A 27675-nucleotide genomic window follows, 5' to 3' on the forward strand; every position below is an offset into this window, starting at 1 on the left:
TATGGGAGGGAGTCCACACCTCCTGCCCCTGTGACCTATGGCCTCGTCATATGACTTTATATGTGACGTACATTCGTGCATTTCCTCATACTGACGGCAGCGCGTTCGCCAAGTCCCAAGTTCGGTACCGACTGCTCGGCTCTTGTTTTATTCACCGCCAAACAGCAAGACGTCATGTTTCGATACATCGCGTTTGCGCTTTTCTTCCTATTTGGATTAGGTGAGTTTCATTAATTTGATGTGCATTTAGTAATGAAATTGCAGTCGATCGCAAACACAATATGCGACGTGCTGCCAACTCCTTGATCGAGCGTCGGCCTGGTTCTTTATTGAAACCGTGATGAATCATTTATTTCGCCATACACATATTGAAACATTTATCTCTGCAAAACCTAAAAACCAAGTAACAGTCAACTGGCGAATGCGTCAACTCAGCTGACGTATTTAGCTGTAGCGCTAATTACGTCAACAACATCGCCACTCGAGTATCGTAAAGGACGCGTGAAGCAAAATTTATACGCCCTGATGTATTAACACATTAATTTTGTATGGGTAAGGCAACACTAGTTTCTAGCCAAAACTATACTGTGACAGCAATGATGAAATCTAGCTTTGCTGGCGTCACCTCGGTAGCGTCACAGTAGCGTAATTGCTAGCTAACGCTAGTTTTGTAAGCTAAAGTTTGCGTTAATGATTAAACCCCAGCTTTTCTATCCACCCTCAGCTTTGAGTATGAGCTTCCTCGGAGGCAACAATGCAAACCGCACATCAGTATTTTTCTTCTTACTGTGCGTGAAGTAAAATCTAACATCGCGCTCGCTTGTTAGCATTTAGCGCCATGTTGGTGTTTAAATGGGGCAGCGACCTCATGAAGCGCTAACTGGCCAGAAAGTTGCGCTAATTTTTGCAGTACAGACTCTTAAAAGATAATATTTCGCTTCGAAAAATGGTCCAAATGTTTGCTTTCATTGTATAAAACGTATTTTTGTCGCGTTGAAGCTAATGTTCATTTTGGGCTCTCCTTGCTCGCTGACGCCTATTATCTTAGCATTTAGAGTTATTTATCTTTAGAATAGTCACGTCGATAAATAGGAGTGTGTTGGACTTTCTGCCACAGTTCCCCATGTTGCTAGCCGTTTTGACTGATTTTGCAAAACCAACCTCTGTTCTGTGACAATACAAACAAAATCGACCCAAAAGATGAGCGTCTCTTCTTTCACCAGAATCATTTTTTCTACTCTTTCCCCTTAGTAATCAGTAGTCGGACATGGGTTGGTCTCACCAAAAAAAACACCCGTTTCTAGCCTAAAAGTGGTGAAAATTAGCTTTTACTGAAAATAAATGTCAAACTGAGCATTGATTTCTACGCTAATATTTTTGCTTTTGGGCTAGATTTAGGGTTAAGTGTAACCTTGGGCTTGCAACTGGTGGATTCTGTTCAAAGTTGTGTGACTGTAATGCAAACCATTTAAAAAAATAACAAATTTCTTCCAATACTGGTCTAGGGGCAACTCAACTGAGGGAGCTCAAGGCATACCTTGTTTGTTTGGTGAATCTTGTAAGACATGACTGTAAATGTAGGGAAATAAGTGACATGTGTTTCTATTTATTCTTTACAGTGTCCCATCTGTCACTTGGGGCTGAGGTGAAGGTCATGGACAACGATAACAAGTTGTGTCTTTACGCCAATGTCACGGTCAACTTCTCTGTGTTGTATGCGACGTCAGACAACAAGGTAAGTTTCTAATCTCAAAGATGCTATTTTCTACTCTTGTTGCACTTCAACTCTCAAAAATGATGAGGTGTGTAGTCCCCAAGATTCTTGCTTGTCAGCGTTTCACTTGTGTTTTCCTGGTGCACATCCTGTCACATGCACTGGTGAATTATTGGGCTGCAGCCTAAAGAACTGTAGGAATACTGCAACCGTTGAACCTCTAAATTGGAACTCAATCAGTTTTGTGACACTGAATACAAAATGCTGTTTGTAAATAAATAGGTGAAATGTCAAGTTACAAAAAAAATCAATCCCCCCCCATACCAGTGAAAATGAGACATGTAATTGTAATTTATAAACACACGTTTAACATTTACGATTATTGGCCCTGACCATTTTTTTTGGAGCAGATCAGGGAAGGCAAAAAGCAATTTTAACACATACCATACAACAGGATCATTTGCTCAGGATAAAGACCTCTAACAATTGGCCTTTGCTGACTTGAATCAGGAGGAGGAAAAACGCTCAAATTGTTAATTTGTGGTAAGTGTGTACCCCGCTTTACTATTTATGCTACTTCTTGCCACAGAGTGAGCTAGCCACATTTGAGCTTCCCTCCGAAGTCACGTCTAACGGAAGCAAATGCAACAACACGACTTCAACCCTGAAGCTCAACTTCGGAGCGGGACACTCCTGGAGCGTGAACTTCACTGTCAACGAGAACACGTACCAGGCGGATTCCATCACGTTTTCCTACAACCTCAGTGACTCCACCATCTTCCCTAAGTCTGCATTGAACGGTAATGCCGACATGTCGCCAATACACAAAGATGCATACAGGACACCTTGAGCCGTTGAGTGTTAGCAAATTAGCAACACGCCGCGTTTAGTGCAGGCTTGTGAATGACTTTGCTTTTTTTTTTTTTTTTTTTTAAATAAACCAACTGGATGGAAAGCGTCATGGCTGCATAAGGCTTTACCTGGCCATCACTACAGGTGGCCGGCCCTGTCCACCTGACAGACCAAATCTCCTAGAGAAAATGGCTTGTAGTGAGGACATGTTCCATCTTACTGTTTGCACATATTGGGGATACTCTGTGACTGTAGACTCTTTGTCAACCGAGGCTCCCCTTTTGTTTGTATGCAAGCAATTAAAAAGTAGATTTTTCATCTTCCGCCTTCAGACACCCTCTCTGTGGCTGTAAGGCCTCACATCACCGACGTAAGCATGGACACCTGCTACTCCTGCATGAGTGAAGAGACCATCAGGTCCGACTCAGTCAACCAGACCCTGCGGAACGTGCTCATCCAGGCGTTCATCAGCAATGGCACACAAAGCAAAAACCGTAAGGGTGGGCTCAGCCTATTGTCAAAAGACATTCTCTTACGGGCTGCACCTCCCTCTCTTCGTAGTGACCACCTGTTCGGCCGATCTGCCCACCACGCCCACTGCCTCGCCCACCACAGTGGCTCCAGTGACGAACGCTACCACCAGTACGCCCACTCCGCCAACAACCCCTACCCCAACCCTCCCCACACCCACCACTGGGAGGTTCAACATCAAACCTGATGAGAACAGCACGGCGTGTCTGTTGGCAAACTTCGCCTTGCGGATTGGCGTTGAGCTCGGCGAGGTGTGCGTGAGCCCGCACCCCCACTTAACTTTTAATTTTCTAGATAGGATGTAGCCACTCTGATTTTTTTTTTTTGTTGTCCTTTCTGCTTTAGAAGTATCAAGAGATGAACTTGGATCCCAACGGGACCACTGCGTCTGGATCGTGTGGCGTCAACACTAGTGACCTAGTGTTGGTATCTAACACCTTGACTATCGTGCTCACTTTCACCAATGTAAGTTCTCTTGCGGTATTGTGTCTGGTCTCACTGGACACAACATTAGGTACACCTCTACCTGCATATCCAATACAAGAGCTGTATCAAGAGACTTTGCAACTATGATGATGCTTACTCTTGATTGACACTGGGTTTGGCGTTGTTTGTAGAATGCACAAAACATAAGTCAACTTTTTTTTTTGTCCACCTCCAAATTCTTTGTATTTGTAACAGTTTTTCTGTATGTTTCTTTCATTTTGATTACATCACGTGTACAGCTAAACCTGGTTTTTACGCGCTTCGATTTTGCGCAACTTTCTGTAACATGGTTTGGTCATGGACCTCCATTTTTTTTTCATAGTCATAAAAAAGATGATGCTGAAGAGCCTGGTGTATTCCCCAAAGTTTCCGAAGCTTTCCATGGCATTGAAATAGGTTTGAAATGGTTAGAGACTTAGGACGTCGACTGCCGCAAAGTGATGCCTCTTTGCGGCATCCTAGATTCACAAGGAAGCAACGGACTAAAGCTGTAAAGCAAAAGAGCCTTATGGGCTATTTTTAACATGGAAATTAAGAACAACTTTTGGAAATACTTTTCAGTCATGAACGTGTGCAATGATTTTAGGTAATTTAACAACTCAACATTACACGTTACAGTTTCTGGACGGTGTTTGTTACAGCAATTAAAAAATATATATATATATATATATATATTATAATTTCATTTCAAATAACGTTTTTTATGTGCACGCGTAGTAGTTCTGTTTTTTTTTTTGTATTACTACTGTTTTATTGTTCGGTGAACGTGGTCTTGCTGTAATAATACGATTTCTATTTGAGTCCAAATAGATTTTTGTAAAGACTTTTAATTTTTAATAATTATAGTGTATTCATTTTGATGTTATTGATGGTTATTTTCCAAATGCATCTTAGTACGCATTTCCCTACTGCAATTTCCCCATAGCCTTGTATACATAGCATGCATTTTATGACACTTCCAAGACTTTCTAAATAACACGCTTTTGGGGTTAATCTCTATTTCCAAATTCTGATCCCCAAAGTCTGCGTAAAATAAAAGTTCAGCTGTATTTTTTTTTAATAAATACAAAAAAATGTATTCTATACTATAATTAGATACAAACTATTTCAGCCCAATTCATTGTGTGTAAAAGTTGTAATGGAAAATTATGGAATTCTTTAAGTATTTTGTTGGTGTACCTAATGGTGTGTCTGAGCTCTTTGTATCACTAGGATGTATGTTTATGGGGGAAATGTGCGTTCTTGTCTTTGATCCGACTATTTATTTATTTTTCCTGACAGGACACCAAAAAATTCCACCTACAGGCTGTGAATGTCACCGCAAACCCAAGTTCTGGTAAGCCAAGTAGTTTTGTTTTCCTCAAACGCATTGAACACATTCTCCAAGCAGGAGGAGGCTAATATTGGGTTGTGTGTCTGCTTTAAGGTGTGGTTTTCTCTGAGGCAAACAGCAGCTTGAGTCTGTGGGAAGCAGCGGTGGGCACCTCGTACATGTGCAACAAGGAGCAGAACTACACCATCACCAGCAAGCTCACCATCTTCACCTTCAACCTACAAGTGCAGCCTTTTGCTGTGAAGAAGGGCGTCTTCAGTACAGGTACTTTCTCTCACCTAACACTCGTTAAAGCAGTCTGCCGTTAATCTTTAACATGAGAAATTACCCATTCTGCTAGATAACATAACCACTTCTAAACGTGCTACGCAAGTGCAGTGGTACCTTGACTTAAGAGTACCCCAACTCATGGTTTTTTTTGTGAGAAAATTCTTTAGTTTCGAACAACCTTGGGACACATTGCTGCTTGCGTGAAGTGAAAACAAACAAAAAAACAGCAGCAATAGCCGGTCCACTTTATGCCATATATTGAATAGTCAAGCTCCAAAAATAATGTGAATAATGCCTAGATCCAAAAGACCATCTGAAGACGTTCCTCCTCCTCCTCCATTATACTGCCATGACACATCGCGACTGTCACTTGGGGGCAGAAATTGGAATTGTTACTTGATCGTTGCAATGTAATTCCAGCCTTAGTGGTCTGTGACCCAAGGGAAGTCGGGTTCACTTTGATTCACCATACAAGCGGAGATGAGGATCAAAAACAAAAATTGTACCTGGTGTTTTGTGGGAAAGCATTTCTAGCATGATGAGTTGAGTAGAAACAGGGCAGAAATGTGTGGTTGACTGCCTCTCTTTTCATCTGCAGCCCATGAGTGTCCATTGGACGACACCAGCATCTTAATCCCAATCATTGTGGGCGCTGCTCTGGCTGGCTTGATTCTCATTGTAGTGATCGCATACGTGATTGGTCGGAGAAAGACCTATGTTGGATATCAGACCCTTTGAGAAGCCACTTTGCAAAATCAAGTCTCAAAATATGACAGAGGGTCCCCCACAAGCTTGGTCCTTGGATTCATGTGCAATGAACTTGATTGGCTCTTGACAATTCAAACCCATTTCATTGAAATCAGAAATGTGCAAAGTTGTTTTGAGGGTTAAACATGCACACAGAGCATTTCTGAGAGTTTGCTGAGACAATGTGGTAGTTTTTCTTCAAGGACCAAACTTGTCTGTTCCCTGTTTATGTTCTTCAGTTTTTCTTTTTCTTTTCTTTTTTTGTGAAAGAGCAAATGCAAATTTGTTTAGCCCCATTCACTAGTTCAAGACAAAACATACAACTCCTATGTATATTATATAAAATCAATAAAAAATATCTTTCCAATGCCTTTTTAATTTCTATATTAGAAGTCATTTTGTTTCCTTTGCTCAATTTGGGGGTGACATTCTGAAAAGGTTTTCCAATTTCTTGAGATGCACCCGTGTAACACAATTTAGCAATGCTGTGGGACTTTATTCAGCTCACCGTGACAATTTTGCATTTGCTCTGCCGACACTCCATGTTTTCTTGATTTCATCGCTTGCACAGTTCATACTTTGATTTATTTTCATTTGTATTTTTCATTCCAATCATCCAGGGGTGGGGAACCTATGCCGTGTGGTCTGTATATTGCCTGTCATGAAATTCCACAAGAGGAACAGTTGGTGGGAAAAAAAAAAAAAGCTTCAAATCATTTAAGTCACAGATGTTTCAAAAGTAATTAATTTCAAAAAGGTTCCCCACCCCTACTATGATTTATTTCATTGATTCTGAATATTTTCTCAGGATTCAGATGCAAACCCGTCACCCAAGTGCAGAAAATAAAGTTAGTTAAGTGAAAACCTTCACTAAAGGGTGAAGGCGCGCACCACTCGAATCGCATCGAAAAGAAGCTTTAGCCAATGTTTGCCCCTGCAGAGCGGGGAAGAAAAACATTAGATTACACAATTGTGAAAGACCTTAATGTTCCCAGACCAAGAAAGAGGTTAGGACGTGTCAAGCGTTCTCTGCTCAAAAGGGTCTGTCACACTTTGCACGAGTCAGAAAAATCAATGGGAAGGGTCTCTTGTGCCGTAATTGTTTGTGACGTTTGGTGAAAAGGGATGGTATTGTTTCATTTGAGGATGTTTAAATGCACTAAAATGCTCATTTACGTCTATTTGTGTTTGGAAATTGTCACGTGATTTATGTATTGTGATCCAGGCTCTGAAGGCTGCAAGCGCTCCAAAATTAATGGGTAACACTGTCATGTGTCATGGGTGGTCTCGGAATGATCTTAACAGGAAGTACAGATAGACGGAAATGAAATATGTGGGCACCTGCATCTCTTCCTGGATGACTTTGGATTTGCAGGCATCGCTTTCCATGGCCGCCTTGTTAGGCCATAATGGTGTGAAAGGTGCTCAGCGCCACCTTGACTTTTTTTGTGATGTCTTAGTTTTTCCCCAACTTGCACTGTAGCCAGCTCAGAGCCTCAGGATAACAGTACTGTGTTTTATTTCTTTTTCTATTGCGACGATAACAAGCCAGTGTGACACTAGTGTTACTCATTTATGCTGAGGACAATTAGGGCCTTGCTGAAAAGAAAATACAAGAAGGGAGTTTTTTTTAAAAATGAAATCCGGAGAGATGGAATGTCGCCAAAAAAGCTGTAACAGTGGCAGTTTTTTTTAAAAGCAGAGTCGTAAAGTGATGAATATAACTGGAAATTTGGGTTAAAGTTTAAGAAAAAGTTATAATATTTGGAGAAAGTTTTAATAGTTCATATTTTAAAAGCCTTAGGCTGTATAGTATGGAAAACAAACATAATTTTTGGGGGGGTCAGATTGCAATTATTTTCATTAAAATATGGGATATCACATTACTTTTGTCTTGCGTTATAACTTAATAGAATTTACATGTTTCTCCTCAGAGAATTGACTTCTCATAAATGATTCACTCTGATTCCAACTTTCATCTTAAATTAACTGAGTCAAAGCTAAAACTTCTCATAGTGTTACGACCACTCATTCATTGCTCTCGCCTAGTATTACATCTTTTTGCCATTTCTTGTTAAATTGCACCCCATTACAGTTTTAATAGATCATGTTTCCCCCCCCCCATAGTGCTACTACCCCCCCCCCCCACACACACACACACAGTTACATAAATAGTTACAGATTTCACCATAATTCTTTCACTATATTCTAATTAGATTTGAATCTTTTCAGCATGGCCCAAATACAGCTTTGTGTGTTCTGACTAAAGCAGCAATTGTTTTTTTGTTGTTGTTTTTTTGTTTGTTTTGTTTAATTTGCACCGTAACTTTGCTTCCCCCAGGATTCTGTGTGAGTGTTTAAACAGTTGCAGTGTTGTTACTCTCAGCTTTTATGCTTCATCAACCTACGGGTATAGAGAATAGTGCCTTGCTCCGTGCAAGCATTGGCTTCCATGACTTAAGCCTACAACAGGTTTATTTTTTTTTTCTCCCCACCATCTCGCAAGTTCATCAAAAGGGAATCCGTGTGTATAACGTTCTTTGTTTTGCACTCGCATCCTGAATTATGCAGTGTCAAACTTGATCGTTTTAGTATTCTGGAGGTTTATGGAAATAAAAGTGTGCTGCTGTTCTAGCCCTTCTGAGTAAATGTTTTTTTCTTTTTGACCAGAGAGCCCATCTTTTTATACTAACCCATTCTTCACTCCCTTAATCCCCACTATTCTATGAAGACGTTAACCTCTTCTCTCTTCACTCTCATCTAGCTGAGGAATGCCAGACTGACTCGGAGAGCTTCCTTGTTCCCATAGCTGTTGGTGTTGCCCTGCTTGTTCTCATTCTTATTGTTCTGCTGGCCTACTTCATCGGAAGAAAGAGAAACATGGCCAGTGGTTACGAGTCCTTCTAGAATCGTCTTTTTTTTTTTTTTATGATTGAGGGGGGAGGTGGGTGTTTTGTAATCAAGAGACTCACCCGCATACCTCTGCACCTGAATTAGCACCACTGTTTGGTGCTAGCTTTTCTTCTTAAAATGCACCTTTCTTTCTTGCTAATGGACCATTTGACATTAGGGGAATTCTACCACTTGTGGGGAACAAAAACTACATTAGGCGATTTTTGTGTTGAATCTTGTCATAGAACAGTCATTTTGTGGCTTTGTTATTGAGGCACTATTGATTCCATCAATTAATTTGACTGCTCCTGAAATTTGAAAGATTATTTTGTGGCTATAAAAAGAAACTAGCGAGGGACTATATTTTGGTCACAATTGTCATAAATACTCTTTCCCTAATGAAAGTTTCGACAGCTTATTGGGAAAACAATCCCAAATATGTCAAATAAGTCCACTAATGCATGTGTGTACGGAATGATGGCATTTTTCTGGCCTTGATTTTCACTTATCACATTATTGATTCTTTGTGGAAATCTGGACCGGTTTGATTGTGTGAAACTTCTAACCATGCTGAGGATTTTTCATCATTCCGACTTTTCTCTTTTTCTTCCCCACAAAGCTTTCCCCCCAATTAACCACCAGTGCTAACCTTACTCTCTCTTGTGTGTGTGTGTCTGTGCTTAGCCGAGGAGTGCTTCCTGGACTCTGATTTGAGCTTTTTGGTGCCTATCGCGGTGGGCGTGGCCCTCAGCTTCCTAATCGTCCTTGTCCTTCTCTCTTACCTGATTGGCCGGAGGAAGAGTCGTACTGGCTACCAGTCTGTGTAAAGCTCCCCCCCCCCCCCCTTAATCAATCCCCAAAGTTCTTTTTCTAGCCTTCCTCTTCAAAAGTAACATTTAGCTTATGCCCTTGTGTATCCCAGCTACCTCCACACTGGTTTTCTCTTCCTCCTTTGCCAATGACTGACACAGCCAAACGATTTCAAAATGCATTGTTTGACTCAAGACTGCATGTCTGCACTTCCACTCCCAAACTGAGGGGGTCAGTACCCTCTCTGCCCTTTACAATATTATACGCGTGAATGATTAATCGCTTGTACAGACTGAAATCCTTTTCGCTGTCGAATGACTTGAATGTACAAGCAAACTATAGCCCCATGACTTGAATGCCAGATAATGCTGTTTATTTTATTTTATTTTCTTAATGCACACCAAATTAAAATGAACTCTTGAAAGAGAAGGCACACTCAACATTTTACCAGCCCTGCAATCACATTTTGGACAAAAGATGTGACAAGGAATGAATACTTGTATTTTGTGCTTAAATCTCGACATAAATATTTTCTTAATTTAACGCATCATTTCTTCGATTACAAACACTGCATTGCAATGCAGTCGTTCACAAACCTTCCACCACACAGTTTCGTGCCTTTCCGTTAGCCACCATTCAGTTGCTTTGCTTGACAACAAAGTTATGTGATGATGATGATTATGACCTTGTCTTAACAAGTGTTTGTGTGGTGGAGCTCGGGGGACGTATTAAATAAATGAAAGTTTGTTTCTTGTTTTGTAGTACTGTTGTATGTTTTTCTATTTTTTTATTGTGGCTTAAGATCATATGACTGAAATCAAAGATTGCCAGACTGCTCAGTTGATAAGATGTTATACAACCTCATCAAAGTACATGAGATGGAGAAGAAGAATTAAGGACAAATAAAGGAATATCTTTGGGCTTGAACGTTGAAAATATGGACCTAAACACTATAAGGGTTAAAACAAATACTGATGAAATAATTTGCATTTTGGTTATCTTCATGAAAAATTGATTCGCTAGTTTATTTGCATCCATCCATCTTCTGAACCGCTTGTCCTCACAACGAGGATGGTGGGTGTGCTCAGGCAGTAGGCGAAGGACACCCAGAACTAATCGCAGAGCACACAGACAAATTCTCACGCTCACACTGACGGGCAATTTGGAAAGAAGAACAATATGCCCCCCTCAAAAACAAACTGAGCAAAAAAAAAAAAAAAGACAATCGCAAGTGATGTCATGATGTGATCCCATGGTTATGGGATGTGGGAGGAAACCCACATAGGAAGGAATCAAACCCGCATCCCCAGAACTGTGAGGTGGACGTGTTAACAAGTGTCCACTATGCCGCCAGTATATATACAGTACTCTAAATATTTACCATAAATATTGCTTCTTTAATTTGGTGCATGCATGGGCACTACCACTCATTGGCACAGGATGGCAGTAGAAGTGTTGGAAACAATGCAGTTCTACACGACGTTCGAAAATATACAATTATAAGTTATTCTTTTTCAAAGTTACAAATATCAACTATCAGGGAATAATTTTAATGTTTTCAAACATACTATATTGATAACAGTATTATTTTCCATCAACCATATATTCTCATCGATCAATCAATAGTTTTTTTTTTTAATTAAAGTACAAATTCCAGATTATGCACAGCAGTATTTCCAGATACTTTATACTTAAAGGTTGCAAAGAACTAAAAATACTCTTTTATTGAATTTTAATCGGTATGGAAGATAGATAGATAGATAGATAGATAGATAGATAGATAGATAGATAGATAGATAGATAGATAGATAGATAGATAGATAGATAGATAGATAGATAGATAGATAGATAGATAGATAGATAGATAGATACCAAACAAACCAAAAAAATCAAAATTTAGTATTTTAGTACATATGTATGTATGTGTTTATATAGTTATAAATATAGTTATCGATCTAAATAATATGTGTAATAATAGCAGCTGTCCAAGTCAGTGAACCTGCTTCTTGCCTCATGGCACAGTGTTTTTTCCCGAGCAACTCCACTGTTTGCTCTCTCCACCTACACACACTGCCGTAATGACAACGCTGCCCTGACCTGAAGGCCTGATTAAAGACAGTGACACATGGACAGATGGGCATTAAAACACATACGCACTTTCCAGCAAAATGAGCCTGGGTTACTGACTGAAAAATAGAACAAAATTAAATAAAGTTATATGAGCCGGTAACCTTGTTGTCACCCGTCATGCTTTTATTGAATTTAGAGAGAACACTGCAAGGGGTTTTCAGTGCCTTTGGTCATAAGATTTTCAGAAGATATATAGTTTTTCATCTAGTCAATGTGTAAATTGTATTTATGCTCCTTCCCTTCCTTCATAAATGTCCCTGAAGGCATCACAACAATTGATTGAAGCTCATATTTGCAATTTGACTCAAGACATTTTGGAGATCCTTGAACAGTATTGAAAAGAGATAGTAGACAATGCCACAAAATCCCCCTCACAGCATACAGTGATTCCCTGAGAAAGTTACATTTTTTCCGTGAACATGCTTGTAACTCAAATCCATTCTATTTCAAATCATCTTTCCTCATTTACATGAATAAAAAGGCCATAAATATCTTCCAGCCTCTCAAAAATATTTGTAAGGAGTTTCACACATTGCACACTTAAATAAATCATTTGTTTTTACAGATTCCGCCGTTTCTGCAATGTTGCACAATATCCATTGTATAAAATCTTCAAAAATGTAGCCCAAAAAATTATTTATGTGATTACATTATGTTTATGTCATTGCTATATTGTTATCAAACATAGCCTACTGTTTCCCATTTAAAACCTACAGTATTACAAACAAAATGTGTTTTTTTGGGGGATGGGAGTTAATGGGAGGATTTTACTCATTTCAATGGGAAAAGATGATGGGAGATCTGGCTGATCCGCCCTTATATCCATTTTTTTTTAGCAGGAATTGATAGGTGAGATGTAAACACACCTCGGAGTGACACAAGCAAGGTGGTTGATTATCAGTCAACCTTTGTATGTGTGTTAACATGAGGTGGGAGGGCGGGGCTGAGAGGTAGGACAAGTGCACAGAGAGAGACAAAAGGAAAGTCTTACCAGGTTTACAAGGCTCACACCGCTTCACATATTGCAATCTCTGGACTGTGGCTGTTTCTCCTCCAATATGGATCTGCTGTTTCAAAAAAAGAACAAGATTTCCTACTAGGACTACGCAGACTGCCGTATGATTTTCTGGAACAAAATAGACTCCTTCAGCATGCTGGACTTTTCACCCCATCTCACAATTCAGCGCCTCTTACTCTCCTTGTGGTTGGTGAACACTTGGCACCGAGCGACTGGCTCTATTGGCGATGGCAGACAGATGTGGCAGATGCCCAAGCCGGTCGCTATCAGTCTAGAACAATCCTTTCTTCATGATACGTTCCCAGCAGGGTTCCTCTGGGGGTCTGGGACATCCGCTTTCCAGACTGAAGGATCATGGGACAAGGATGGAAAGGGGGCATCCATCTGGGACCATTTCACCCAATCCAAGACGGACAATGTGGCCAGTGACAGCTATGCCCACTGGGAAGATGATGTGCAGGCACTTGAGTATCTGGGGGTGACATCTTACTCTTTCTCCCTCTCGTGGCCCAGACTGTTCCCTGATGGGAATGCAACAGGTCTTCCCTGTCAACCTGCTGTGGAGCACTACAACCGTCTCATAAATAGGCTGGTGGAAAAGAAGATTGAGCCCATTGTCACCATCCATCATTGGGATCTGCCGCTGGTCCTGCAGGAAGCGTATGGAGGATGGAAAAATGACACACTTATTGAATTGTTTGGGAACTATGCTGCCTTTTGCTTCCGGACATTTGGGGATCGTGTCAGGTACTGGCTTACGATGCATAACCCGTACTTGGTAGCTGTGCAGGGGTACGGCGTGGGGTTGCATGCCCCTGGGGAAACTGGAGGACTTGCTGCCTCTTTTATTGTGGCCCACAATTTGATCAGGGTAAGTCAGTCTTGCTGCAAATGAGTTATTTTCATCTTTTGTTCCCTTAATTAGTCAGTAAAAAAAAAAAAGTACCGACTTGTTGACGTCTATTTATGTGTCAATAAACAGGACGTGTTATGAGATATGGAGGTCTAAAGTCCGCCATTTCCATAAAGCGTGTGACAGGAAGTCATGGAGATATGCCTCAATAATAATCACTCATGTTTTTGTCATTTAAAGCGCTGGACAGATGGTGTGTGTTGACACTCATATGAGAAAGAGATCATTGTAGTGTACCTGTTAGGTCAAGTGTATGATTACCACGTCTGTTGCTCCGGTCATACAGTCGTCCCTTATTATCTCACGGTTATCTTTTTTGCAGATTCAGTGCATCAGCAATTATTCACTATTTTACAGTAACACATTTTCCACACAAAAGCCAGAAGGAAAGAGTGCAAAAGGCTGTTAATGTTGAAGGTTTTGGAGTATTTCACACTTAATAAAAGAAACTAATTGCCCTTCTATGGTAAAGTAAACATCCAAGTAAAGATGAATTGTCCACGTTTTGTCTTTTTTTTGGGGGGAGAGTGGTGAAAGAGATGCTGGAATGGACTAATGACTTTTCTCCTGTGGAAAATAGGTTCCTTTTTTCTAGCTAACAGGGACTCTGATCTATTTTCCACACTCCCTTCATTTCAATGGTCAAAGATAATTGTAAGTGTAAGTGTTTTAGTGTCGTCACGGAACGAATGAATCTCATATCCCAGGGCATCAGGGTTTTTGTACTTCATTACTTCTTACTACTGAAAATGATTGATGAATTAGTAATGTTGTGTTTTCTGGGATTTCCAGGCACACGCTAAAGCCTGGCACATCTACGATACCCACTACCGCCCAGAACAGAAGGGTAACCTGTCCATTGTTTTGGGCTCCCACTGGGTTGAACCTCAAAAAGGCCAACCCGCAGCCACCAGTGTCGATCTTTGTCAGCAGTCAATGGATGCTGTTCTCGGTTGGTTCGCCAATCCCATTTTAGGTGATGGAGATTATCCGGCTTCTTTGAAAAACAAGCACGGGGGCCTCCTGCCCACATTTACTCCCAAGGAGAAGCTGTGGGTGAACAACACAGCCGACTTTTTTGCCCTCTCCTTCGGGCCAAACAACCTCCGTCTGGGCCGCATCCTGCCCCACTTTGGTCAGGTTGTGTCACCAGATCTTAGGCGCATTCTGGGTTGGATAAAGCTGGAGTACGGGGACTTGCAAGTTCTGGTGGCTGAGGGTGGATGGTTCTCTGAAGCCAGTGTGGGAAGAGAGGACACAGTGGCCATTTACTTGATGAAGAGATTTATCAACCATGTATTACAAGGTACAGTGTTGAAATATATATCATTGAAACAAAACTATCTTTATTCATAGAGGTGTTATGAAAATAGATTTTACTATTTTAGTTGTAAAAATGTCATTGTATCCGAATATCAACAAAAGCTCAATATAAACCTATTTATCATCATCATTGTGATTATTATTATTATTATTATTATTATTATTATTAGTAGTAGTAGTAGTAGTAGTAGTATTGCTATGTTTTGTGTTCCAGCTGGCCGGTTGGATAGAGTTCGGTTGCTTGGCTACACTGCGTGGTCACTGGTTGACAGTTTTGAATGGAACTACAACTACTCAGTCCGCCGGGGCCTTTTCTACGTTGACTTCACTCATCCTAATCGAACCAAGACGCCCAAAACCAGTGCTCAGTACTACAAGCGGGTTATTGCTGACAATGGATTCCCCCAAGTGGAACCCTCCAGAGAAGTTGAAGGGAGTTTCCCCTGTGATTTTCACTGGGGTATTGCTGACTCCACCTTGCAGGTAAATAAATGCATTCAGGCAAAATGGATCCAAACAAATACAACCACCGTACCCTCATCCATCCATTTTCCTCTCTCTCTCCTTTGTTAGCCCCGCTTTTACCCCTTCTCCCCCCAATTTAAAGATCCCAATGTGTACAGCTGGAACCGGACAGGCGATGGATCATTACGTGCAATCCCAGGAGTAAAACTTCATACCAATCGTTCCCAGTGCACAGACTATCTGGCCATCCGCAGTCATCTCTACCTGTTTGCATCTACTGGAGCAACACACTACCGCTTTGCTCTAAACTGGTCTCTGATTCTACCACATGGAGACCTTTCAAGTGTTAATGTGGAAGCACTAAGGTAAAAAAACAAAAAAAAACTCCCTATTTGAAAATACTCATTTTAGAACTCTAACCCACATCACCAATCTGAGGCCAGTGGTGCAAATCATGGGTGCTTTGACTTTTTCTGTTGAGTTTACATGTAATGTTTGCATATTTTTTCAATGGCCAGTAAGTACAGCTCCCACCACCTCAATGAAGACTGTGAAAATGAATGGTTGTCTACATGTGCCATGTGATCAACTGGCGACCAGTCCAGTATGTACATTGCCTCTCACTGGGCACCTCATGAAGCTGGAAGTACTTTGAAATAGGAGTCACCCTGTAGTTTGTGCTAAGAAAGAGCCAAACTATATAACGGCCTTTATACGTTAAAAGTGATACCGAGCTTTGGGGTTAAATTTCAGGATGAACTTATAATGCCCTATAACTATAGGCGATCAGCAGGTTACAACCGAGATACGGAGGTACTGAAGAGTCACCGCAAAAGCATAAATAGGAACTTGATTGGAAATGTTCCTTTATCAATTTGTGGAAATTCAACCTGTTGGACATAATATATATGATGAGAGCTCACTCCACTAAACAATAACCAAATAGGTAGGCATGACATGTAATGAAACCATTGCCCCTGCTAACATGGCTGCCATGCATGTCCATGCATTTCCATTGACGGGGCGTCGCCCGTGCTGTATGTTAGCCTGCTCCCTATTGTATCTGTGACAACAAAAGCATAACCCAGCACCAGTAAAAAAACAACCTTTTCTGGAACTGGCAGACTTTGACAACTATTGTATGAAGGGGCTTTTTAGAGAACTGCATTCTATTTTCTGTTTGTTAAATCTGGAATCTGTTGCTTCCACTGTAACCGTTGTGAATTTTGCTGTTCAGCTTCTTCTTAGTGAGCAGCAATTTGTTTCAAAAGTATGAAACAAGTCAACAATTGGACATGTGTGTCTTAGAGGTCAAATTAAGTGTAGCTGAAAAGTGTTCAGAAAAGTTCCTTGTTGTTCCTTGTTCTTTGTTGAATTAACCTGTACTTTATTTTAACACTGTTCAAAAGGTACTACCACTGCGTCCTCACCGAGCTGAAGAAACTGGACCTGGAGGCTCTGGTTATCCTCTATTACCCGACCCACAAAGCTCCACATCTGGGCTTGCCCGGTGCCCTGCATGCCTCTGGAGGTTGGCTCAACTACAGCACAGTGGAGGCCTTTCAGGAATATGCGTCACTGTGCTACCAGGAGCTGGGTTCCTGGGTCCGTTACTGGATCACAGTGAATGAGCCTAACAGACTCACAGATATTTATTCCAATGCCAATGAGCGACACCGGGCTGCCCATAACCTCCTTTTGGGTCACGCGAAAGCCTGGCGGCTCCATGAGCTAAAGTACTCTCATCAGCAGGGAGCTATGGTGTCGCTGGCGCTTCACGCTGACTGGGCTGAGCCCGCAAACCCCTTTCTCCTACAGTCGCATGGAGCGGCGGTCAAGAGATTCCTTCTTTTTGAACTTGCTTACTTTCTGGACCCGTTGCTGGGGACTGGAGATGAGGAGAAGCAGGGCAAAGAGGACTACCCACTAGAAATGAATGCTTACCTGAAGGAGAGAGCCCGGCCTAGGAGCCAACAGACATCTCCTCTTCTTACTTTTACCAAAACTGAAAGGGAAGAGCTCAAAGGTGCATTGAGTTTCATTGCGTTGAATCATTTCACCACACGCTTGGTCTCTCCTTTTCCAAATAATGCACAGAAGAACCACCCTGGCAATCATGACTTTCTCATCCTGTCTGATCCCACCTGGCCCTCCTCCAGACTGGGCCAAGCGCTTGTCCCTTGGGGCCTGCGAAAGATCCTGAACTGGGTGACTGAGCGATACGGCGGGGCTCGGCCTATCATTATCACTGCAAGTGGGATTGATGACCAGGCTCATGTACAGGATACCATGAGGCAGCACTATCTAAAAAGTTACCTGCAGGAGGCTCTTAAAGGTCAGCCTTTTGTTTTTATTAGGATGAGTACAATACGCATTGAACTTTTTAAGCATTTCTTAGTGCTGATTCTCTCCAAAGAATAAATTTGATTTGCTACTCACAGTTGAAGGTTACTGTAAAAACCATTGCATAAAAAAACGGGAAATGTTAACATACTATAATATAAATTGCTGTTCAAATTGAACCATATATCATCACTTAGATCCATACAGTATTATGTTCACCCACTGAGCTCTTTCTAGTGGTATGCAAAAAAAAAAATCACAACTCATGTATACTTGCATTGTGTTTAAAATTTGAAGTTCAAAACCGTTGCATTCAATTTTTAGAAATGTTTTGTTTTTAATTATATGGGTAGACATTTTTTATGACATTTTTATTTGCACAATCCATTTAGTAACTAAATCATTACGTATGTAGAGTTGTATTTCCGATATTTTGGTGTCGTGTAGTAGTTTGAGAACCACTTCTCTATGAAGTGTGTTTTCCTCTGCCAGAAGTAATGTTCATTTTCACTCCTGTGTAAGGTACTATCAGCATGGATTAGAATGATGTTGACGCCCAGGCAAAGCTCGACAAGCAATATAGATTTTATGACTATATTGCCGCCTCCAATAAATTCCCAAGGAACCATAAAGATGATAAAAAAAAGAAAAAAAAAGTGGGAGGGCAGAGAAACAATAGAGCGATGAATTAGATTAGGTTTTATACCTTGCCCTTTGTGGCCATTTGCTCACCTACACTGCACCAGCAAACATGAGTAGATTTACATCTAAAAGACAAACCAGATGGTTAATTGGCGATAAATTAATATGTCTGCTTCTCTTCATGTTTCTTCAGCACGCCAGTTGGATGGAGTCAACCTGCGGGGCTTCTATGTGTGGAAACTGCAGGATGATCATGTACCTCAATATGGTCTTTTCAGCTCAGTCCACCACCAATCCAAAGAAAAGGCCTCCGTTGACTTCTACAGACAAATCATCACCCGGAGCGGGTTCCCCAAAGACGCCACGTTGCACAAGTGTCGCTCTAATAAGGTCCAGCAAGTGTGTAACTTATGCGTGTGGGTGTCCAAGAACAAGGCGCTGACAGTCTTTGGCTGCTGCTTCATAATCACAGCTGTGATCTTCATTGCACTGGTCTTCTCCACTGTTATCACCAGAAGAAAGTACATAAAAGGGCGGAGGAGCGCAGTGAGCATTAAGAGCAGGAGAAGCTTGTGTAAGCCTGCTGTCAAGTGTTAAACACAGGACAGACTCATGTTTTGAAATTCACAATTTAGTGTTTTCAGGGGTACCTGGACCCCTAAAAGTTGAGAACTCCTGTATTCGTGTCATAGAGCAAATTATTCTAAATATATTTCAAGTGTTTGTTCAAATAATGAAATATATTCTTCATATTGTATTAAAGATACAAATACTGCTGGACACTCAAAATTCTAGGATGGTGGCTCTGAAACCCAAGACGTCTTTTTCAAAATGCATTTTCCTCTTTATAACTCAGAATACATTGATTTTAAGGTACATGTACAAAAGTTGAATATGAAGTTTGATATTGTGAATATTTTGTTACCAAGTGCATGTCTATAATTACACTTCCTGAGCTATACTAGCATAGACAGTTTTGGAAACTCAAATCAAGTATCATTGATCAATGTTATTTTGAGAATTTGCTAATAGAAAAATGTTATTTATTTTCCAAAACCTGTTTTTTTTTTTTCCAGTATGATTAATGTAAAATTCAAAGATCAAGATGGCATCCAGATGGCATCCAAGGTCCCTACCATGAACTTGAAGTCATAAAATCTTCATAACTATGAAACATGAATTTTTTTCAGGTGGCCTACACAATTTTAGTTTATGAATCCAATGGGGCCATTGCAATGCAGAATTTAGATATGACAGGGTTAACCGGTGACATCACTGCTGTTTATCTCAGCTTAGGCTTCAGTCAGTTGCTCTAGAAATGACTAAAGCTTTGTTATATGTTGTTATAGTTTAGTTTCGTACTCTATATGATGCCTGGTGGGCCCGAGTCCATTAGCTCATAAGCCGTACTAGTTGTCAGGCAGTCAGAAGGCCTCAAGCTAGATAGCCGCACCTGAATTGATAGGTTGATCATGGAAACAAGCGATGCAAACATTCGGCACCAGCACATTGCTGAGACTGCCCTTTAATAGCTGCTCATTGGGAATAGGTGAAGGTGTGTTGCCCAGGCAGTTCTAACCCATGCCCACTTAGCCCATACACAACCCTTATTGGGTTCTCGAGCCCATGGCCACAAATCCAAGATGAAGCCTGTGTGGAACCCAGTACCTTTACCCACTTCTAACTCATACCCACTTGGTACCCAGGAAACATGCATTCACTCCACTTGGGGCACAACTGCAACTAGATGTGTTAGCTGGGTTGGAAACTGGATTGTTTATTAGTATTGAAAATTTAAAGGCTACTTCAACAACAAATAAAGCAATGTAAAAGAAACTCTATTAAAAATATAGCTTCAAAAAGTGGAAATTCTCAACTACAATTACAACAATTTTGGAACTAAACTTTTCATGCTTCAGGAAGGTTTCCAGAACCAACTGCTCTACAGTTCAATGTTACATACAGTAACATCAGAATCTAATTTCATCTCGTGTCCCGTAGTTTATGAAGAAATCAACCGTTAGAATTGAATAAACTGAACAATACAAACGTTATGTTCACCAGCACAAACTGCAGTAATCAAAGTATCAAAATGTGTTCCGGTAAAAAAAATAAACAGTGCAAGATTGCTGTTTTACTCCGTCAGGGAGTTATTATTGTGTTGTTATTGCAGTTTTACTACTGTGCTGATACGAAACCTTTCATACTAAGTAATGGGTGTTGTTGTTGTTGTTGTTGTTGTTGTTGTAATACTTTGGTTACCTTAATTAACTACTCCAAAAATACTGGAAAACAACAACAAACAAACAAACTCCCCACCAGTCAGATTTTTTGTGACACATCTTTTGTATGATGTGTCGTTGACTGTTTAAGTTTGCCTATGGCGTACTGCATTATGTTTGTACATTGAATGAAGATTTGTATCTTTTAAAATAAATTATTATTATTAGTAGTAGTATTAGTAGTAGTATTAGATTTGAATCTTTTAAAATAAATTATATGTATTATTATTATTATCATTATTATTATTATTATTATTATTATTATTATTAATGTTGTTGTTGTTGTGGTTGTTGTTGTTAAACAAAACGATAAAACGTCACAACGTAATTAACCAATGAGAGGAGACGTCGAGGATGCCAGTGTGCGTCACATGGCTCGCTCTCAGCTAGCCTTCATGCAGTTTGCCATTAATATGTTTCCGTTGCTTCCAACCTTTCAAGTCTTACCCGTCTGATGGTAGCTCACGCGCGATCACATACTCAGAGACACGGTTTAACGAATTCAAAAGCTACGCGGATCATCGGACCGTCAGCCCGGTTCGCTCCAGGAGCATAACGTAGCAGCGGTTGCTTTGGAGGTTGTTCCCTAGAAAGCTGTGCGTTTCAGTGGGCACAAGCTAACGTCCGTTTGTCAGGCCCGGACAGACAGCGGCGAGGAGGCCCCAAACCGCACTGGGAAACCGGGTGGTAAGCCATGGCTAACATCGCAGTTCAGAGGATAAAACGGGAATTCAAGGAGGTGCTCAAAAGCGAAGAGGTAAGTTTGACGCCTTTGCATGTTTGATGCTTCTTGCATTTCTTTGTCTTGGCTAGCTATGATGGGAAGAACGCCACTGACGCGTCGCTGCCTCAGCTGTCAGCTAACCTCCAGATAGCTAGCTTCAGCTAACATGCGAGCTGCCGTTGAGCTTCACAAAAGTAGCTCTTGGCCGCTGTTGTTTAGCTCAAGTGGACAGCTTGGAGACTCAGACGCTGTTTTAAAACCCGAATAAGTTCATATCATGAGACATATTCAGCCGTATTTTACGTGGCGTTGTTGAGCTAGCGCACTTTCGCCTTATGGTAACTGCTAGCTCAGTTAGCCATCAAAGATAGTTCGACAAAGTCCTGTGTCATTCACTCAGTTACGATTCGTTTCTGATAAGTATCTTTATTTGTGGGGCCGGGGTTCTCAACAAGTTGGGGGGATCACAGTTGAAATAACTTTTGCTCATGGTGCGGGATGTCATTTTTATGCTGCATAGGCAGGTTTGTGTTTTGACAGCAAGCTCAGTTAACGCTTTCCAGCCTGCCTGTCTCGCTCACTACTTTGATGGTTCTTCACCGTTTCAGACCAGTAAAAACCAGATTAAGGTGGATCTGGTGGACGAGAACTTCACAGAACTTAAAGGAGAGATAGCAGGGCCACCTGACACACCGTATGAAGGTGAGAGGCCTATGGAGACTTCATGGAGATTGCTTCCATTATAGCCACTAACATGTATTCTTCAGCAGGCCTTGCAAAATATCACTTCACTTTAAAGTGTATGATCAATAAAGCACCCCGGTTTTTACAATTCCCACAATGTCTGAACAAAAAAAATACTTTATCTGAGTACAACACAAATAGTTAAAAAAAAAAATGAACCAAAATTAATTCTTTTATTATTTTGTGAGTGTCTCAAAATAATCACACTGAATTTTCACAGTCTAAAAATGGTTACATTTTCAGGAACATACCACCTGATGTTATAAGGTGAGAAACCTCTCAAGACTTAGCTGCTAACATGTCAGTCTTGCTTCCATTAAAGCCATTAACTTCATTCTTCACAAGCCCTCGCAAAATCACACTCCACTTCAAAATGGACCTGTATGTTTATTAAAACAATTTTGAAATCTGCAATCCTGAATTCAGACCACAGTGTCTGCTAAGTTTTACCTGTTCACAAAATACGTCCAAAATCCTTAAATTGTTCTTAAATATAATAATGTACAATAAATCTAAAAAGGTGTTTGCTAAAGCTATTTAATGAACATTCTGAATCCTTGCGTCATAAAATGTGGGAATGTAAAACCTGAGATCCTTTGAGAAGGTTGCTGCAAACGGGCATTTAATGAAGCACTTGAAATGATACAACTGTTCTGTGCCTGAGGTTATTGATCCAGAAAATAAATCATAAACTTTTTCCATGTAGCCCCTGCAATCTGCTCACTTATCTGTCATTGCAGGTTGGTGCATTGAGTTTGTTGTACGTATGTATATTTGAGGTGTCCTACTTTTGTAATTGGACCTTGATTATAAAACTGAAAATTGAAAGAGAAAGTGTGTTATTCATTTCTTTAACTAAAACCAACTGTAGAAAATTTATGTCGTGCCACTTTCACTCAATGCGTGCACGCAGCCACCCAGGGATACAAAATTTTTCAGGGGTGACTATTTTGGCACAACACCGGCGTAGTTGTCATGCGATATTTCTCGGGCAGAAGATAAGGGAGCTCAAGCGTATTGGTCGGTCGCTCCATCTTGGTCAGTGGTGAGGAGGACGGAGAACCCTCATGCGGCATAGCTGACCAAAGATTGGTTCGCCAAAAAAACAGCTTGACGTTTTGGAATGGCCGGCCAACTCTCCTGACTTCAATGTCACCATTAGGCTATGGTCAAGCAAAAAATTTGCGACAGAAAGTCGACTAGGCTGGACCAACTCAAGCAGAACATCACCACTGCCTGGGAAGCTGTGAGTGCGGAAACTTGACAAGCTAGTCAAATTGATGCCGCAGAGACTTCAGGCAGTCATTCAAGCTAAGGGGGCAGCCACAAAATACTGAGAATAAAAATTCTCCATTATTTTAATTCAATGCCTTTTGGCACTTCAGGGCCTTTTGAAAAGCCCAGCTGAGCAACTTTTTTATTTATTTTTTTATTTTTTTATACAGGGGGCTATGATTAATCTGACAAGTAGGACATGCACGATGAATACCTGACTGCAGACAAAATGCATTAAAGATTGTAACAACTGCAATTTTGCAGATTAGATTGTAATTCATTGACCAGTAGGGAAAACAGGTTACAGCTATTGGTGGTCGCCCTTACATACTACTACAATGTAATGTATACAAGTCAAGACCCTGCAGTTTTCTACTGTGAATTTACAAGTTGCAGCTGTCTGCAAGGCCAAGAAGGCATCTGCATGTGATTGGGTGTGACGGGCGGGTCTTGTGTTTGGAGGTGCAGCAAGTTGACAAAAAAAAGAATTACATGAATTAATCGACAACTAAATATCATCACTTTAGCATTGACTACAGAATAATCTGATGTTGCTGGGCTGCTAATGTACGTTGGGAAAAGTGCCTACTGCCTGACCTCTCGATGATGAATGAAAATGCCCTCATCATCTGTTAATGATATTTTTCCTTTCTTCAGGGGGTAGATACCAACTAGAAATTAAAATTCCAGAGACATATCCTTTCAATCCACCCAAGGTACTTTGGTGTTAATTATTGATCATGTAATCATTGCTTTCTAAATAGTTGCTACATTTACAAATGATGTGTAACTAGGTGTTTTTTGTTTTGTTTTGTTTGATACAGGTACGATTTATCACAAATATCTGGCATCCCAACATCAGTTCAGTCACAGGCGCGATATGTTTGGACATTCTCAAAGACCAGTGGTGAGTCTGTTTTCGCAACAGTGTCACACATTGACCATATGGCCATGGTCATATCGGAGCAGCGGGACATTTTTATTGGCGCTCGGCATTGTCCAAAAGTAACTATTTATAGGACCGATGTTACACTTGTCTGCATTGCTTTTACTGTCTTTAAAATTCAAGCCGAAGACTGTTAAAGTAGCTGCTGCTTTCTTCGATTTTTCCGCATGCAGTGGTGGAAACGTTGGTCTAAATTAAAGCCTTTAGTTGGACACTACAATAACGGTTACTTGCGCTCTTGAGTAATGTGAATTTACACTTGTACCTTAATTTTGAATGTATTGTCAAACTGCTTGAATCTGCTTGTCTCGAAACTTTGGTCAATGCTTAGATTTTGACAGCATGTCTGAATATAACTGCGCTTTGTTTTCAGTTTCAACCCACATTCTTTTCACTCCTACTTGAATCGTTTTTTTTTTTTCTTTCTTGTGGTTTGTAATTTACCAAAGCTTTAATGTACCAGAAATCGATAGTAAAGTCAACTGAAGTTGTTTTAATTTGACCGTCGAATGTCATCCCTTGAATCGTTGACGTTTTTGGGAAGATGAAACAACCAGGAGCAGCCTTTTCAACATTGCTGTCCAAAAAAAAGATAAATCAATAAATCGGGGAATAGATTTTGTATTCATTACCCAAATACATTTTTGTTTTGTATAATTTTCAAAACAAAATGTCAAGATGCTTTTCATTGAAAATGCACAGTTAGTATATGTGATATGATCAAAACAATGAGCTTGCATGTGTATTTTTCAGGGCGGCGGCCATGACCCTGAGGACAGTCCTCTTGTCACTACAAGCTTTATTGGCAGCTGCAGAGCCAGACGATCCACAGGATGCAGTGGTAGCCAATCAGGTCGGCGATTGTGCATGCTTCCACAATTTATTCCTCCTTTTACGACTGTTACAGTATTTTTAAGGGAATGAAATACAGCAAAGTATTGCATTGGATGGACTTTGTTTACAATCGGCTATCATTTACCATAGAAGCATTTGCAGCTGTCTTGCACTGTTTAAACTTTCCATTTTTTCACAATTGGTTTGTGAGATGAGATTATTTTAGTTAAATACTGATTAAGTTGTTTCAGTTCACAAGACCTGTGTGAAGTGTGCCAAGTTGAAAATGCAAGAAAAAGGAAGGAAAGTCAACGTAGCCAGTGAGCTGCAGCAAGTATTGCTAAATATCTTCATATTTAATTTTATAGCTAAATGTAGCTGTTGCGGCTTTGTAGGTGTGCTTTGTAGTCCAGAAAATACAGTACATGCTTAGTTGTCTTTTAACTTTTAAGTGCAATATGCATTTGCATTTTATCTTTTAGAGCTGATATGTTGATGAGAGCTATGCAGTGTTTTTGTTTTTTTACCAGGATGTAAAAAGACTTGTCTTTAAACAATAGAATTTTTCACCAGTGCCACATTTGAGCCCCTTTTGTGGTAATGCTTGTTTTTTTTCACAGTACAAGCAAAACCCAGAGATGTTCAAACAGACAGCGAGGCTCTGGTCTCACGTCTACGCTGGCGCTCCCGTCTCCAGTCCGGAGTACACACGTAAAATAGAGGAACTCTGCGCCATGGGCTTTGAAAGAGTAAGCGTCACTCTTTCACATTTTCAACACTACCTCCTATATTGGTTCTCATTTCTCCTTGTGCGTTTCCGTCTCCAGAACGCAGTAATAGTGGCCTTGTCGTCAAAATCTTGGGACGTGGAGACGGCGACGGAGCTACTAATCAGTAACTGAATCGTGATGACAACTTTGAAATCTTCCTCATTTGCCCCCTCCAACATGTTACCGCCATCTCTTGGCATCTATTCCTGCGTCGCACCTTCTGTTTCACAGTGGACTCTGCCCCACCCGCACTCCCCTCTCTCCTCTGCTGTGCCACACACTCCAATCAGTTGCTTGGCAAGTAGGCATTGCTGGCCCCCTTGAAGGTCATTCAACATTTTGGTGAACACTTAGGTCCCCGCCCCGCAACCTGCCTGCCACGTCTCTAACCCGATACAACAAGTATTCGTCCCCTATGCAGGCATTCACATTCAGTTTTGCAAAACCTTTTTTGAAGAGAGTCAAACCATTCAGACAGACTCTTGCACTCCCGGAGTTCCAAGTAAACCAAATGTCATTTTAAAATGTAGACCTTGACAACCCATATACAATACGTCCCACTATTGGCAGTTAGTGAGGTTAGCCTATATGTAAATAAATTCCACAAATCCAATTTCATGGTCAGGACAAGAAGGCTGGAATAGGTGGCAGTAATAATGACACAGACGTAAACAAGGATTATACCTTCTTTTAGATACCACATCGATTCACTGCGCCTTCTGTGTCATAATCGTTTGACACGGTCTCATACACGTCTGTGGCAGGTTTATGTAATTCCACCAAAACACATTTACAGTGTAATTACGCTCTTATTTTGTTTGCTTTCTCAAGCAGTCTGACACCCCCCCCCCCCCAAGCCGGTTCATTACTTGATTAAAAAAAAAAAAAAAAAACACTTCTCACGACATTTAAAACAAAAGAAGGAAGAAAAAAAGCTTTTTTTTTTTTATTTGGTTTTGGCCTTTAACAGGAATATATTTGGATTCTTGTTTTTAAAAACCTAGATGAAATGCAACCTCCAAAGTAAAAGAAAACGCGCAAGTATTGCGTCACCTTGACAATGCCAATGGATTAATGTCAAAAGATTCATCTGTAAATAAAGATTAAGTCTGTGTAAATTAACAATTTGTCTTTGTGTGTATTCTCTTCATACATTTTGTTGGAATGAATTTCTTGGACGAATGTTCGGTGGATATTAGTATTCCAAAAAATAAATCCACTTCAGAAATAGAACTGTCGCAGCAAGGGAATTGTTTATCTGTTTAGTAATAGAAGTCAAATCAACTATAAAATAAAGAAATGTGCAGAAGTGCTAAATGATTTAAGATGATTAGCGTGCCTCTTACAGTGCTAATGTAGATACACTTGTTTTCCTTTGCCATTGTTATCCTTGGGTCTAAATTAACAATCATCTATCATGAAATACAAATTACCTTATACACGGGCTGCTAATGAACATGGTAACAGATGGTATGCCTCCTAGCATGTTGTGCCTCTTAGATCGGCTCCAGTAAACTCTGGCTTTATTTCAAAACCCAGCAGCAGGAGAAGAGTGCCTCGCCACTTATTAGCTGCAAAGCACCTCAAACGACAACAAAACTTGCACTCGTGAAAATGACTCAGCTTTCCAC

General features: G+C 40.5%; 3 protein-coding genes across 4 annotated transcripts; all 3 read left to right on the plus strand.

Annotated features, from left to right (window-relative positions):
* Positions 1 to 51: 51 nt before the first annotated feature.
* Positions 52 to 10396, plus strand: lamp2 (lysosomal-associated membrane protein 2). 2 transcript variants are annotated; one of them, XM_085935502.1, is made up of 9 exons: positions 52 to 220; positions 1620 to 1735; positions 2304 to 2514; positions 2899 to 3060; positions 3128 to 3348; positions 3443 to 3562; positions 4865 to 4919; positions 5010 to 5180; positions 8698 to 10396. In XM_085935502.1, the coding sequence occupies exons 1-9, from the start codon at positions 175 to 177 to the stop codon at positions 8838 to 8840; spliced, it is 1245 nt and encodes a 414-aa protein (XP_085791628.1). In that variant the 5' UTR covers positions 52 to 174; the 3' UTR covers positions 8841 to 10396. The 2 variants fall into 2 exon arrangements, with proteins under 2 accessions (XP_085791628.1, XP_085791638.1); XM_085935512.1 differs by lacking the exon at positions 8698 to 10396 and adding an exon at positions 5785 to 8567.
* Positions 10397 to 12916: 2520 nt separating this feature from the next.
* On the plus strand, positions 12917 to 19244 carry klb (klotho beta). Its single transcript, XM_085905582.1, has 6 exons — positions 12917 to 13654; positions 14489 to 15002; positions 15234 to 15502; positions 15593 to 15849; positions 16894 to 17819; positions 18663 to 19244. Exons 1-6 carry the CDS (start codon positions 12917 to 12919, stop codon positions 19064 to 19066), a joined length of 3108 nt encoding a protein of 1035 aa, XP_085761708.1. The 3' UTR covers positions 19067 to 19244.
* A 1859-nt stretch (positions 19245 to 21103) lies between these two features.
* LOC147060929 (ubiquitin-conjugating enzyme E2 K) lies at positions 21104 to 27169 on the plus strand. The gene is made up of 7 exons (XM_085905996.1): positions 21104 to 21508; positions 22084 to 22177; positions 24152 to 24210; positions 24319 to 24401; positions 25194 to 25293; positions 25895 to 26023; positions 26102 to 27169. The coding sequence occupies exons 1-7, from the start codon at positions 21446 to 21448 to the stop codon at positions 26174 to 26176; spliced, it is 603 nt and encodes a 200-aa protein (XP_085762122.1). The 5' UTR covers positions 21104 to 21445; the 3' UTR covers positions 26177 to 27169.
* The last annotated feature ends 506 nt before the right edge of the window (positions 27170 to 27675 follow it).

Source organism: Syngnathus leptorhynchus, chromosome 2 (genome assembly GCF_054491065.1).
Source record: "Syngnathus leptorhynchus isolate UIUO chromosome 2, UIUO_Slep, whole genome shotgun sequence".
NCBI classification, from domain to species: Eukaryota; Metazoa; Chordata; class Actinopteri; order Syngnathiformes; family Syngnathidae; genus Syngnathus; species Syngnathus leptorhynchus.